At 38.9% G+C, this 13,239-nt stretch overlaps 1 protein-coding gene and 1 pseudogene across 4 annotated transcripts; one reads left to right on the forward strand and one right to left on the reverse strand.

The window, feature by feature from the left end:
• LOC122316115 overlaps positions 1–13,239 on the forward strand; it is a 76,318-nt pseudogene that overhangs the window by 43,165 nt on the left and 19,914 nt on the right.
• Positions 800–8,468, reverse strand: LOC122315538 (elongator complex protein 4-like). Of its 4 annotated transcripts, XM_043131506.1 has the most exons (11): positions 8,054–8,466; positions 7,867–7,976; positions 7,653–7,766; positions 5,704–5,862; positions 5,344–5,576; positions 5,175–5,247; positions 4,674–4,830; positions 3,718–3,796; positions 3,340–3,499; positions 3,163–3,254; positions 800–1,184 (listed from the first exon to the last, which is right to left on the reverse strand). In XM_043131506.1, the coding sequence occupies exons 4-11, from the start codon at positions 5,843–5,845 to the stop codon at positions 1,014–1,016; spliced, it is 1,107 nt and encodes a 368-aa protein (XP_042987440.1). In that variant the 5' UTR covers positions 5,846–5,862; positions 7,653–7,766; positions 7,867–7,976; positions 8,054–8,466; the 3' UTR covers positions 800–1,013. The 4 variants fall into 4 exon arrangements, with proteins under 4 accessions (XP_042987440.1, XP_042987443.1, XP_042987441.1 ...); XM_043131509.1 differs by having other exon boundaries at positions 1,143–2,503; positions 3,163–3,270; positions 7,867–8,468; XM_043131507.1 differs by having other exon boundaries at positions 1,143–2,503; positions 7,867–8,467.

Consider the following 13,239-nt stretch of genomic DNA (forward strand, 5'->3'; position numbering starts at 1 on the left):
GTGGAGAGTGTAGGGTTTTTTTTGTTTTGCTTTATTTCCGTTTTTGTTAAGTGAATAATTTGAAATAGCAATTCCCTTTCCTCTTTTGAAGAAGGGTGGTGAATCCCTATCCTCTTTTGGAGGATGAGGGCGGAAGATCTCCCTCCTCCTTTGGAGGGTGGGAGTGAAAGGTGTGTGTTTTTCTCATAGACAAGTCGAGATGGACACTTCTGTTTATACAGAGTCTTCCATCTCAGAAGGGCTGTGTCGTTAGAGAGTTTTTCAGAAGTTTTTTAGACAATGTCCGACATAATGAAAGTTGTGTGCAGAGAGGCTTATGACCGATGAGTAGTTGGCTAGTTAATCGGGGTCTGTACTCAGATTTTTGGTCACAGCCGTAACTTCCTTCATTCATGAATTGAATTGAAGTCTATTTTAAAAAAAAAAAAAAAAAAAAAAAAGATAGTGAGAGAATTAAAGTCTAGACCACGTGAAAGACTTCATATTTCCACATTGACTTGGACTAATATACACACCCATGAGAGCATTAACTTGGTCTAGATAGTGAACACATTAATGTCTAAACTGCGTGAAAGACTTTATATTTCCACATTGACTTGGACTAACATATACACCCACATCTTACTCCATAGAAACCTGCAAAATGCCTTAATATCCACGTTTAATTCACATGGACTGTCGGTTTCGGTTTAGAATATTTAGAAATTCAGGTTCATTTTCTGTCAAATTAGCTTATACAGTCCTGAATCTTGATAATTGCAAAAAGAAACGCTAGGGGTTAATTTTTGTAGTGGAGAGGTTCATAAAACAATAAATAAATTATACAATGGTCATCAAAATAATTAGGAGCACACTGTAAGCAAATGAAAGAATACAACACAACTAGTTTTAAGGATATATTTGCTTTGTTGAATACTGAAGGACATTGGTAGCACAGACCAGCATTTCTCGAAGTAACTTAAATAAGTAGAATTGTTTAATGGTGTTAGGGACCAATGAGATCATGTTAGGACCTAGAAATCAAGGTGGGTCCCAGTCTTTGAAGACGAGGAACAACTTGCAGAAGTGCCATATGAGTTCCCAGACGCACTGTCAATTGGGGCTTGATTCAGACATTCTAAAACTAAGAACCTCCGCTTTTGCAACTTTATCGAGAATGTTGTTGCGTCAAGAATCACAGGGACCTGACCACAAGTTTGAACCAACAAGGTATATAAGGGTAAATAACAATATCCAAAAGATAACTAGCAGACAGGAAATTATGCTGTATTTTTTTCAGGAAAATAATTTTCTGATTGGGCTGGTTGTTTTATCAATCATTACGAGAAAACAAAAAATTAAGGGCCTAAAACAAGAAAGTTCAAGAACATAAGCAACAATGATGGACAAATATCGTCTATTCAGTTCAAGAGATTTGATCAAGCATACCACAGCAGAAATCAATGACGAGCTATATTAATATATATACATATATATATACTAGTTAATAAATCAATGGCTATTTTCTTGCGATGCTCGGAATTACCGAGCAATGTGTCAGTCATAATGGTCTTGCTTGGTTATCCTAAGCAAGGTTTATTTTCTTCCTATACTTGGAATTACCAAGTTATGTGTCGATGGGTTTGGACGTGCTCGGTGATCCCAAGTAAGTTTATTTTCTTGCAATGAGCGTAATTTCCAAGCAATGTATCATTCAGATTGGCCTTGCTCGGTGATCCCGAGCAAGGACTAAATTCTTGCGCAATGTATCAGTTAAGGCTGTGCAAGGCATGAATGTCCAGGTGAAAATGTTGCTACAGTTTTTATATGGAAAAATATAATCTTTAAAATGCATATTAATTAGAAATAAACATTAAGACTGAGAATAATAGAGAAACATAATAATTGTTAATATGATAATGAACAAAATAATGTGAAAGTGTTTTAGAGCTTTGTCAATTATAAAAAATAATTATTAAATCGGTAGTAGCAAAGATTGCAAACCAAGGATAGATATGTTAATCCAAACATACTTTCTGAACAAGTCAAGTCTAGAGGCATATATACATCCATTGTAAAGTGTAGTGTTTGTTACCTACGGGCATTTATTTGTTTTACACATGATTAGGCTATTAAGAAGATAGTTATTTTGTTTTATAGAAATAGAATTTGTTTTGTTCATAAAATTGATCTTCCCAACTCATGTATAGTTTTCTTTCACTGCAAGGCTCATGCCTACGTCTACATTGTTTGTATATATGAAGATCATCTTGAAAGTTGAATGTTTTGAACTAAATTAATGAAAATATAAAATAAAAAGAAACAATAATAGAATGGTAGTTTGACATTCTTTACCACAGTAACCCTTATGATTGGACCACAATTTTGTAGTTGTTAATGGTCAGAAAATTTATTAGATGGTCTTACTTCTAAAAACTCATACCATATGGCTTTATTCCTAAAAACAATCGCACATGAACCCAATCCTAAGCGCGTCATAGCACAAGGGGATGACCAAATTTACCTAAAATTTGCCCAAAAGAAACCTCAGGGTTAAAACTGTAATTTACAAGATACAATAAAATTTAATTAAGGAAAAATAGACAGAAAGAAAAAGATGAAAAAAAAAAAAAAACAAGCACTAATCATCTAAATGAAAACCTTGGTAATTTTGCCTGCCAAATAAAAAATATTTTAGAACCTCATGGACAAAATGTAGCCCATCAAACACAAACCTCAAAGACAAATAGGTACTTCTACCAATCAAACAGATTAGAACCTCAAGGACAAAGAGGTATTTTTGCTTACCAAACACAGATCTGAAGGACAAAAGATAACTTTTGCATCAAACACAAACTGCTAACAAACCTCAAGGATAAAAAGGTAATTTTGCATCAAAATACTATTAACAAATAAAAGGACAAAAAGGCAATTTTGACTATTCACGTGTGGATAGATGCTTTTATACATAGAGTAGATATATGACAACTAAGACAATGCTATAGGCTACTGCAATATATATAACTAGACATGCATTTGATTCAGAGATCACAAAGCTCAAGAGGCCGAACACATAGGATTGCAGGTATGTGTGCGTGAGAATCAAATTAATAGTAGAAGAATTTGATGCAAGTAGTGCTACCGCCTATATAAATATTTGGAAGAAACGTGTCTTTGTGGTACCTGTGTATTAAAGCGCGCTACTTTGTGTACATTCAAAAGACCGACCATGTCTTGATAACCAGTGAGGAGGTTTGCCAATTCCTTGTCCTCGTCTGTAAGAAGCACCCTCTTCAAAAAAATTTTGACATGTAACTAATTATAATAGTTTAAAAGAATTCATGAAAGCTGCCATCCAACCTGGGATTGCTCTGACAGACAGCAAAGTGTCTGCCATGTGCTGCCATCGTTTAGAGACTGATGGCAAAAGAAGGGAAGGTGGAAAAGTCACAACAGCTACTGCATTAGAAGACCGGATCATGCTTCTCAGAGATCTGATAAAAGAAAGCATATGCCATTCCTGTAATGGCATCACGTTAACAGAAGTATACTGATACTCAGCATTTTAAATTCCAAATCAAAATAAGTCAAAAAGAACAGACTAGAAAAGTGACCACGATTTTCTAGAGGACAACAAAACGCGTTTATCAAGTTTAGCAATACAACAAAGACGTCAAGCAAATGAAATATAAGAGAATTTTAAAGTAGAGCTTACCAGCAAAATATAACTATACTTACCACATTGGAATATTCGCATTGTGGAGCACAAAACGACTGAATGGCAATACGACCAGCAGAGGCAATGCTGCCATCATTTCTTGAATGCCATGCAAAGGTAGAAATTCCATGTGAGAATTGAGGTTGAGGATTAAAAAGGCAATGCAAATTAGTAGGAGCCACTCAAGTTGTAGGTTTTAAAAAACTATTTTTATGTCAAGCCATGGGTTTTTGTCAGAGAAACTAAATTTAAGACCCACAAAAAACAAAAAAATGTGGGAGCTTTAATGTATTCGTTAAATAGCTCAAAGATAGATGAACATAACCTGACAACCAAAATACATAAAAGAAAACATAAGTTTTATTTGGCAGCAAGGTTAAATGATTTTTGAAGTCATAGGAGGTATAAACATGGTTGCGAGAGCAAATGTTCATATACAACCTATTGTATAACATCAAGAATGCCACTCTCTATCACAGGATACAAGAGGTTTATACCACTGAACAAGATCTGAGCTCAGAATCCACAATGAAATTGTGCCAATGGTGTCAAATGTCACAATCATTTCAGTATCTGCATTCTAAAACAAATACCACTCTTTAATTTAGAACGCACAAGAACAATTTTCATATAGAAGTCCTGTCTAGCTATAGAAACTTATGGCGTGAAAATTTCTATTAACAAACTTCGTTTCAAGGTACTCAACCCCACCCCCTAATATTGAAGTCCTCCCGTCTAGATATATCGATATATAAGATGCCAAAAGTTCTATCACTAGACTTTGTCTGAATTGTTTCAGGGTATTTGGTCAGGCTACCATTTTCAATTGAGAGAGAGAGAGAGAGGGTGTGTATTTTGCCCGCAAAGAGGAGAACAAATTCTAATCAAAATTAGCACAAGAAGCCAAACTAGCGTGATGGATCTGGAAAGCCAAACTTAAAAGTAGAATTCTGATGATGAAAGTATATGGCAGTACCTAGGAAATTGAGTGAAAAATGTAGCACAACGGTCATGAAGAGCAACAAGATCTGAATTATGTAGAATGCTGACACAATCTATATGCTGACCACTTAGAAAGTGCCTTTCTAGAGGCTTCCGCAGGTCAAAGTCATTGCAGTACTCATGCTTACCATCTGCATGACAATAAGCTAATGAGATCTTACACACTGAGAATCTTGTAAACTTGTTCCAAGTATTAATTAACAACAAGATTCATTCATAATGGACTGATTCACTTGTGATGCCCCAACCACCAACAAATTTTTTTTTATATAGGTAAAAAAAATTGTTTTTCGTTAGGCTGTTTATGCTGAGGAATATAGATAGCAAACTAAGATTGCAACAATTAAAACTTCCTGCCCGGGAGGTAGATATATTTTTATACCGGAACGGCTAATATAAGCAGTAGTAGCACATTTGAAGTATAAATAAAATAAAATAAAATAAAATAAAAAAGAATTGTTATTGACAAGCTTACCTCTAGTATTATCAACAGTCTGCTGATGTTCACCAAAGTACTTCTTATATTGCCAAGCAATCCTCAAACCCTCCTGCAAGTTGTGCAAACACAGAAATCAAGATTTTTTGGTCACCCAAGTCAGAAACACATAAATAAACAAATGAAGTAAATGGAAGAAGCAGAGCACCTGTTCAGGATCGTCATCATGAGACTTATCTTTATCAACTTTGCATGACCTTGGACTAGGCAAAGTGCCCAGAAATCCTTTTGGGTCTTTGGATGGACTGGCATACAGAAGGGGTTGCTTGTGAACAAGTCCTTGAGACATAAAGTTCCTCAACAAAAGCATGTGATGAGGTGCTTCTGCATCTTCCATCACCATGACTAGGCTTCCCAAAGCAAACCCACCACCTAAAATCTCTACAAATAAGACAATAAATCAAAAAACTCCTGAGATGCAGACTGCACAAGTAATTGTTAAAGCCATGATGATATCATTGTGTACAATACTTCGATCCTGACAAAGTTGATAAATGTAGAGAATTACTGTCGAGGTCTGGTATTCCAGATGAGATAAAGACCGTGCCATTGGGACCATACTTGAGCCCGGGCATATTAGACAAGGGTACAGCTGTGAGGTTGCGAGAGAAGCTGCTTGTTCGAGACTTGCTTGTAGCGCTTGTAGCCATGACTACATTAAAACTCTCTACAACATTTGAATGTGCAAAATTAGAACAGGAGTAATTCAACAGCAAAGCTCACTGATAGCTATTATTTTCATTAGAGTAGCCATCTCCGGATTTCCAACAATACAAGTATAGACTCCAACGTTAAAGGGAGAAGTTTTGTAACATGTAAAACTCATTTATTCCAAAAAAATATGTTCCTCCACAGAGAGGTAAATGAACTTCTCCAACATATAAAATAAAAGAAAACCCCACAGAGTCTCATATAATGCAACATTATCTCAAAATACTATTCAAAAGTAAAGTAACTAATTTCCTAAACCCCAAGGGGTTGGCCCAAGTGGTGAAGGCCTTGGTCTTGGGGTCTCATTCCCTTCAAGGTCCAAGGTTCAACACCTCATAGGTGCAAACAATCCTTTGGGGCCACACCCCCTGGTGAAAAGCCAGCGATTTAACCAGTTCCGTGTAGGGAAACTTCTGAGGGTGCGGTGCACGGGACCGGGGTTTATTCTGCAGGGGTGGGTCCAAAGGGCCCTGCCTTGGAGAGGTTTCCCGACATCAAAAAAAAAAAAAAAAAAAAAAAAAAAAACTAATTTCCTAAATAAAATCCTTCAATAGTCTCTGACACCCTTTGGCACTTATTTCAAATCACACTGTCACCAAAGTGACTGCACTCAGAACAGAGGCCACTACTATGACTTGAGGCAGGGTCAGAGGGCATTATTGTTACCCGTGGCAGGGTCGAAAGCCACTATTGTTACCTGTGGTAAGGTCGGAAACCACTATTATTACCCGTCACAAGGCCAAAGGCCACTATTATAGCCTATGGCAGTGTCCGTAACCAAACCACAACAGAATCTTATGCCTCAGGGCTTGCCTATGCAATATCATATCATAACAGAATACTAACCAGATAAATATCACATAATCATATAAAATTTTCAGACTTCATATTCACATTTTATGCAGTAGAGAAACAAAGAGTACAAAAAATTGCTCATGTCTACACCAATCGTTATAAAACGTCACAATTAAATGTTTAGATACAAAGACTAGTTCAGAAAATAACCGAGATTGTTTTCATAACAAAATATGCAAGTTCTTCACAAAATTAACTTCAATCAGTTTTAGGTAAGATCTAGTATAGAAGCACCGCTTACTTAACTTTGCAATATGCTATCTAAGCTTTGAACTTGAACAGAACCAGTATCACGACCCAATCCAAAAAAATATCACAAACATTAATAACTCATACTAGTACAAGAACAACCTAACAAAATTCTATAACCCGAATGATAGCTCAATAAGAGCCAAAATCCACTCATTTAACCAATTACAATTAATCTCGGCACTCCAAACATCCACCCTAAATTTCCGACTACCAAAGACATGCACTACCAAGTTCTCTGTTTCATTTCAGCACAACCATAGAAAATGACCCAACAGAACCATTCTCCCTCTATTGGGTACCCTTGCGACCAACCTCAACTTAACAGTAACAAAACCAACAGCACATTCAACTCCACTATCCTCCAAGAATAGTCTATTTTAGGTGTGAGATGAGATAGAAATAATTTTAGATAAAAGTTGAAAGTTAAATAAAATATCATTATAATATTATTTTTTAATATTATTATTGTTTTGGATTTGAAATATTTGAATTGTTTATTATATTTTCTGTAAGAATTTGAAATAATCGTAATGACCAGAGGAGATAAAACTAAACATTCTCACTATCCAAATGGGCCATTAATTAACAAACCCCAAATTAACCACATTTGAAATGACAAGTACACGGTAAAGGGGATACCTCACCAAGCTTGAAGCGGTGTTCGACTAGACTCGGCGATGGAAACTCACGAATTGAATGGTGCCGTGTTCCTGGACTTGTGGTGCTGCAGCCTCCACCGGTTGCGGTGGCAGGCTTACCAAGGAGAGAGATAGTTACTGAGAAAGAGAGCCGAAACTGTATGCACAAAGAGAGAGGGAGACAGAGACAGAGAGACGAGGATTGAGAGACTTACGGGCGGTTTCGTACGAAGTCGTCAGTGGCGGAGGAGATGGGCGTCGTGGAGCGGTCACGCAGGCTCCGATGGCCTTCGTTGGTCACCGCGGTCAGCCTAATACCGAGACACTGTGAGACGCCGACAGAGAGTTAGAGCGAGAGAGAGAGAAACGGCTAGAGAGTGAACGAGATGGAGATGTCGTAACTAGCCGGTGTCGGAAACCGAGAGCGGCGTCGCTGGACGTTCCACAATGAGCGAAGGTGCAGAGTAGAGAAAGAGAAGGAGAGTGTCGGACTAGGGAAACAGAGGCTTGGTTGCGGCGGAGCTTTGTGGCGCGCGGCGGAGCTTTGTGGCGCACGGCGGTGCAGCGGAGCTTCACGATGTAGGTGATCGAACTGTAGATAGCGGCGCGGCATTAATCGACACGGACAGCGTGGAGCTGGGAAGGGCGGCGAGCGGATATCACAAAGAAGCGAGGGAAACGGGCAGAGAGAGAGAGAGTGAGGGAGAGAGAGGCGTGGGGGTGCCTGGCAGTCTGCACTGGGGGAGAGAAAAGAGGGAGAGACGTTGGGCCGTGGCTGAGGAAGAGACTCGAGAGAGGGTTGAAGAGTGTAAGCTTCAAATGACGTCGTCTTGTGTCTTTTTGTTTTTTGTTTTTTTGGTTTTTTTGTCTAGGCGGGCTGGGTTAAACATTTGGGCTTGGCCTTTACAGGTATCAAAATCTTATTTAAAAGCAGCAACTCTGTATAAATTATACGATTTCAATTTTAACTAGGGATTGTATGCCATATTGTCAAGCAATACAATAACTTCACAGGCTTTCATCGAACAAACTGTGCAGGATTATCGGTTTTAATGTGAGACACATTTCAAAAACAACTAGCTAAGAAGTGAGAATAAGACAAACCTAGCTAGCACACCATACACAATACTCTGGAAAGCTACTAAAAAGGAAGAACGAACAAAACGGCCTGCAATTGCCCTTAAGTCGAACTATAAAAGCGGCATCGAGCATACATGACCTTTGCAATCTCTTTCTTTTCCGCTTGTTTTGCAAAAATCCGATATGGGCCTTTATTATTAATCAATTCTTTTTTACGTAAACGGTGAGTCATTTGTGTCTGATCAGAAAGTTCATCTATTAAACTTAAAATTCATTTTCAAATAAAATAGAAAATAAAAATAAAAAAGCAAATAGACCATCTTATAATTTCATATATTTGAATTTAAGTTCAAGTTTAATCAAAAAGAAGCTCCATGATCAGTTGATATGTAGTTCAAGTAGTATGTCTGATATGGGTGCCAAGTAAGGAAGGTGGAATCCAAATAAGGAAGAGCATCCAACGCAATCAAGTCTAGCACAATAGGAAACTTTCTCTTTGGAATATTGCTCTGTTTTGGGAATAAATCCATTAGCTTTAATTTGCTTCATTTTGGAAAGTTGAATAACGGAATAACTATATTATTGTATGGGAGATATGAATAAAGTTATCAAGAAAATTATTATTCAAACTTGTTTGAAAGAGGCGGGTTCCTCATCAACCCAACTGTTCTTGCAATTTTAATTCAACATAGGTGAGGCACGTTGACTCGATCCGATGTCCTTCCCAGTCGAACCATGCTTAACACGTTCTGTCATCAAAGCTCATAATAATTTGGCATTAGAGCATGTCATAGCAGATCCCCGAATCGAACTCCTAGAGCAGCAAATGGCGAATTTCGGTAGTAACATGGAAAGGCTCATGAAGAGGTTTGAAGAAACCAGTGCGAAGGTGGACTCTATTACTAACAGAGGCAAGGGCGATGGAAAAGACCCTGGATCACGAAATAGGAATGAGAGGAACAATGGTGGTCGGTAAATGTAGCAGCACCCAAATTTGCGAAATTGGACTTTCCGAAATATAATGGTTTGGAGGATCCAACAAGTTGGATTTATAGGGAGGAACAATTCTTTGATTATCAACAAACTGAGGAGGTGGAAAAATTACATTTGGCTGCGTATCATTTAGATTGGGAGGTGCAAATGTGGTATCAACTTTTTAAAGATAGCGAAGGGATTGTATCATGGGAAGCGTTAAAGGAAGGACTAAGGATTCGCTATGGTCCAACTATGTTCGAAGAACACTTTGAATCACTGAGCAAGCTGCAGCAAATGGGCTCCGTCCGAGAATATCAACTTCAGTTTGAACAACTGCTAAGCCATGTAGGGAAGCTGGCTCCCAACCACCAACTGAGATGTTTCATCAATGGATTGAAGGAACCTGTTTGCACAGATGTGCAAGCGGTGAGACCCACGACCATTACGGATGGGATTGGGTTGGCTAGACTTTTCGAAGCAAGGAGTATGAAGAGACCCCTTCAGCTGGACAACAAAAGGCAAACCAAGTTGGAACCAACTCCTTGGCCTATGCCTTCAACCAACTTATCAAGAACAAATACTCCAATTATCCGACGTCTCAACCCCAATGAACTACAAGAGAGGAGGAAGAAAGGCCTTTGTTTTAATTCTGTCGAGCCCTTCACGCGAGGTCATCGCTGTAAGCAATTATTTTTAATTAAAGGAATATATGTGCAGGATGATGATGGGGACGATGGAGTGGAGGTAGAGGAACAATACAACTTTATTGAAGAGCCGAGAATATCCTTACATGCCATGCTGGGGTCGATGCCGCCACAAATAATGAGAGTCAGGGTGCTCTTATGGACCAAGGTATCACCATTCTCCTAGACCCCGGAAGTTCTCATAATTTTTTGAACGCTTCGTCTGCGAAGAAAATGGGATTGATTCCATAACCAACACAAGGAGTGAAGGTGATGGTTGCAAATGGAGAAAAGCTTGACTATGAAGGCCGCTGCAACAATGTAGAGGTATGGGTTCAAGGCAACCAATTTTCTATTGAATTTTTCTTGTTGGCTATTGAGGGGTGCGATGCAATCCTTGTCACTCAATGGTTGCGCACGCTTGGGCCGATCTAGTGGGACTTTACTAAGCTTGCTATGAGTTTCAAACATAATGGAAGGAAAGTGGAGTTGAAGGGAATAATGGGACCAAGACATAAGGTAGGTGAAGAAGGAGTAGCAACTAGAGAATTGCGAAGGAAAAAATCTGGGTTCCTCTGCCAGTTACTTCCGACGTCACATAGGGGCCCAAACGAAGTTGCTGAATTTTTTTCTGTTAACATGAATATTAATGTTGCAGGTTTCAAAAATGTTAGCCTTGATCTAAAGAATTTATTGTTGGAGTATGAGGAGTTATTTTTGGAACTAGTGGGACTGCCCCCAAGTCGCTCACATAACCACCACATTCCTTTGAAACATGGGTGCGGGCCTATCAAAGTTCGTCCATACCGTTACCCACATTACATGAAGGGGAAATTGAGAAGATGATTTCTGAACTCTTGCAAACAGGGGTAGTCCGAACGAGTACCAGCCCATACTCTTCGCCTATGTTGATGGTTAAAAAAAAATATGGCTTGTGGTGCCTTTGTGTTGATTACCGGGCTCTCAACCAAATCATGGTAAAAGATAAATTTCCAATACCCATCATCGACGAATTATTAGATGAGCTAAATGGAGCAAAATATTTCTCCAAGCTGGACCTTCGTTCAGGGATCACCAAATAAAGATACACGCCAAAGATGTGGAAAAAAAGGCCTTTCGGATGCATCATAGCCACTATGAATTTCTTGTGATGTCGTTCAGACTCACCAACACGCCATCAACCTTCCAATAACTCATGAATGAGGTTTTTAAAAACGCCTTACGAAAATATGTGCTGGTATTTTTTGACGATATACTTATTTATAGCTTAACGTGGGAGGACCATCTATATCATTTATGGATGGTGTTAGACACATTGAGGGCTAATCAATTTTTTGTAAGAATGGATAAGTGTTAGTTTGGGCAAAGGCAGGTCAGTTATTTGGGACACCTCATTTCCGAAAATGAAGTGGTAATGGACCCAGACAAGGTTAAGGCCATGATGGGATGGCCTCGTCCCACCAACATGAAGGCCTTGCCCAGCTTCCTTGGCTTGACCCGTTATTATCGAAAATTTACCCAAGAATATGGCCAAATTGCATGTCCGCTTACACAACTTCTCAAAAAAGACTCCTTTTGCTGGAATGAAGGAGCAAAGGCAACACTCCTTCAACTCAAGAAGACGATGACAGTTGGTCTAGTTCTAGCTCTTCCAAATTTTTCTAAACAATTCATGATCAAATGCGATGCTTCCGACTTTGGGTTAGGCACTATCCTTACCCAAGATGGAAGGCCCATCGCCTACTTCAGCAAGGCTCTACAAGGAAGGAACTTAAGCTGATCCACATATGAAAAGGAGATCATGGTTCTCATCATTGCCATTCAAAAGTGGAGACCATGTCTTCTTGGAAACAAATTTGTGATACACTCTGACCAGAAAATTCTGAGATATTTATGGGACCAAACCATAGCTACAGAAGCACAACAAAAGTGGTTAGTAATGCTCATGGGGTACGATTTTGCTATTGAATATAAAAGGGGTCGAGAAAATTTTGCTGCAAATAGCCTATCCAGACGTGAAGAAGGAACTCATAATGAAAATGGGACATTTGCCATAAGCATGTCACTGCCTTTGTGGTTCGACACAATCCGAGAGGAAATACTGAATGAACCAGAGTTGAAGACTTTAAAAAAAAATATTGAAGCTGGCAAAGCCATCTGCCCATGGAGCATCAAGTCTGGAATGATTTTCTTTAAAGATAGAATTTACTTGTGGGCCACTTCACCATTGACTAAACTCATTATCGGTGAGTTTCATGTAGGGACGCATGAAGGCTTCCACAAGACCTGGCAAAGACTCAAGGTAGTTTTTTTTTTTTTTTTTGCATGGGGTGATGTCCCAAATCAAGGCGTTCATACGTGAATGTGATATTTGTCAAAGACATAAAAGTGAACACGCTAAACCAGCAGGGCATCTTCAACCACTTCTGACTTTGATCATGGTATGGGTGGACCTCTCCATGGACTTCATAACAGGGTTGCCAAATTCACAAGGAAAAGATGTTATTTATGTCATGGTTGATCACTTCTCAAAATTTGCTCATTTCATGCCCCGCAAACACCCCTTCACAACAACGGCAGTGGCTCAAGTCTTCTTCGAAAATATTTTCAAATTGCATGGACTCTCTACTTCCATTGTTTGTGATAGAGATCCCACTTTTATGAGTAAATTTTGGCAAGAACTCTTCCAGTTGCATGGAATTAAATTTAACTACAGTTCCTCATATCATCCACAGACGAATGGTCAGATAGAGGTGGTTAATCGCACCCTCGAAATGTACCTGCGCTGCTTCACCAGCTCCACACCTGCCGCATGGGTCAAATGGCTACCTTGGGCCAAGTACATATATA

This window comes from Carya illinoinensis, chromosome 7 (assembly GCF_018687715.1).
Source record: "Carya illinoinensis cultivar Pawnee chromosome 7, C.illinoinensisPawnee_v1, whole genome shotgun sequence".
In the NCBI taxonomy this organism is placed as follows: Eukaryota; Viridiplantae; Streptophyta; class Magnoliopsida; order Fagales; family Juglandaceae; genus Carya; species Carya illinoinensis.

Bases quoted from the DNA above. Each gene is read 5' to 3' on its own strand.
- LOC122315538 (XM_043131506.1), bottom strand. From the start codon at position 5,845: ATGGCTACAAGCGCTACAAGCAAGTCTCGAACAAGCAGCTTCTCTCGC. The intron at 4,831-5,174 runs GTAAGCTTGTCA...ATTGTCATGCAG, and splicing joins GACTGTTGATAATACTAGAG to ATGGTAAGCATGAGTACTGC. The intron at 3,255-3,339 runs GTTGGATGGCAG...TGCTTCTTACAG, and splicing joins GTCTGTCAGAGCAATCCCAG to ACGAGGACAAGGAATTGGCA.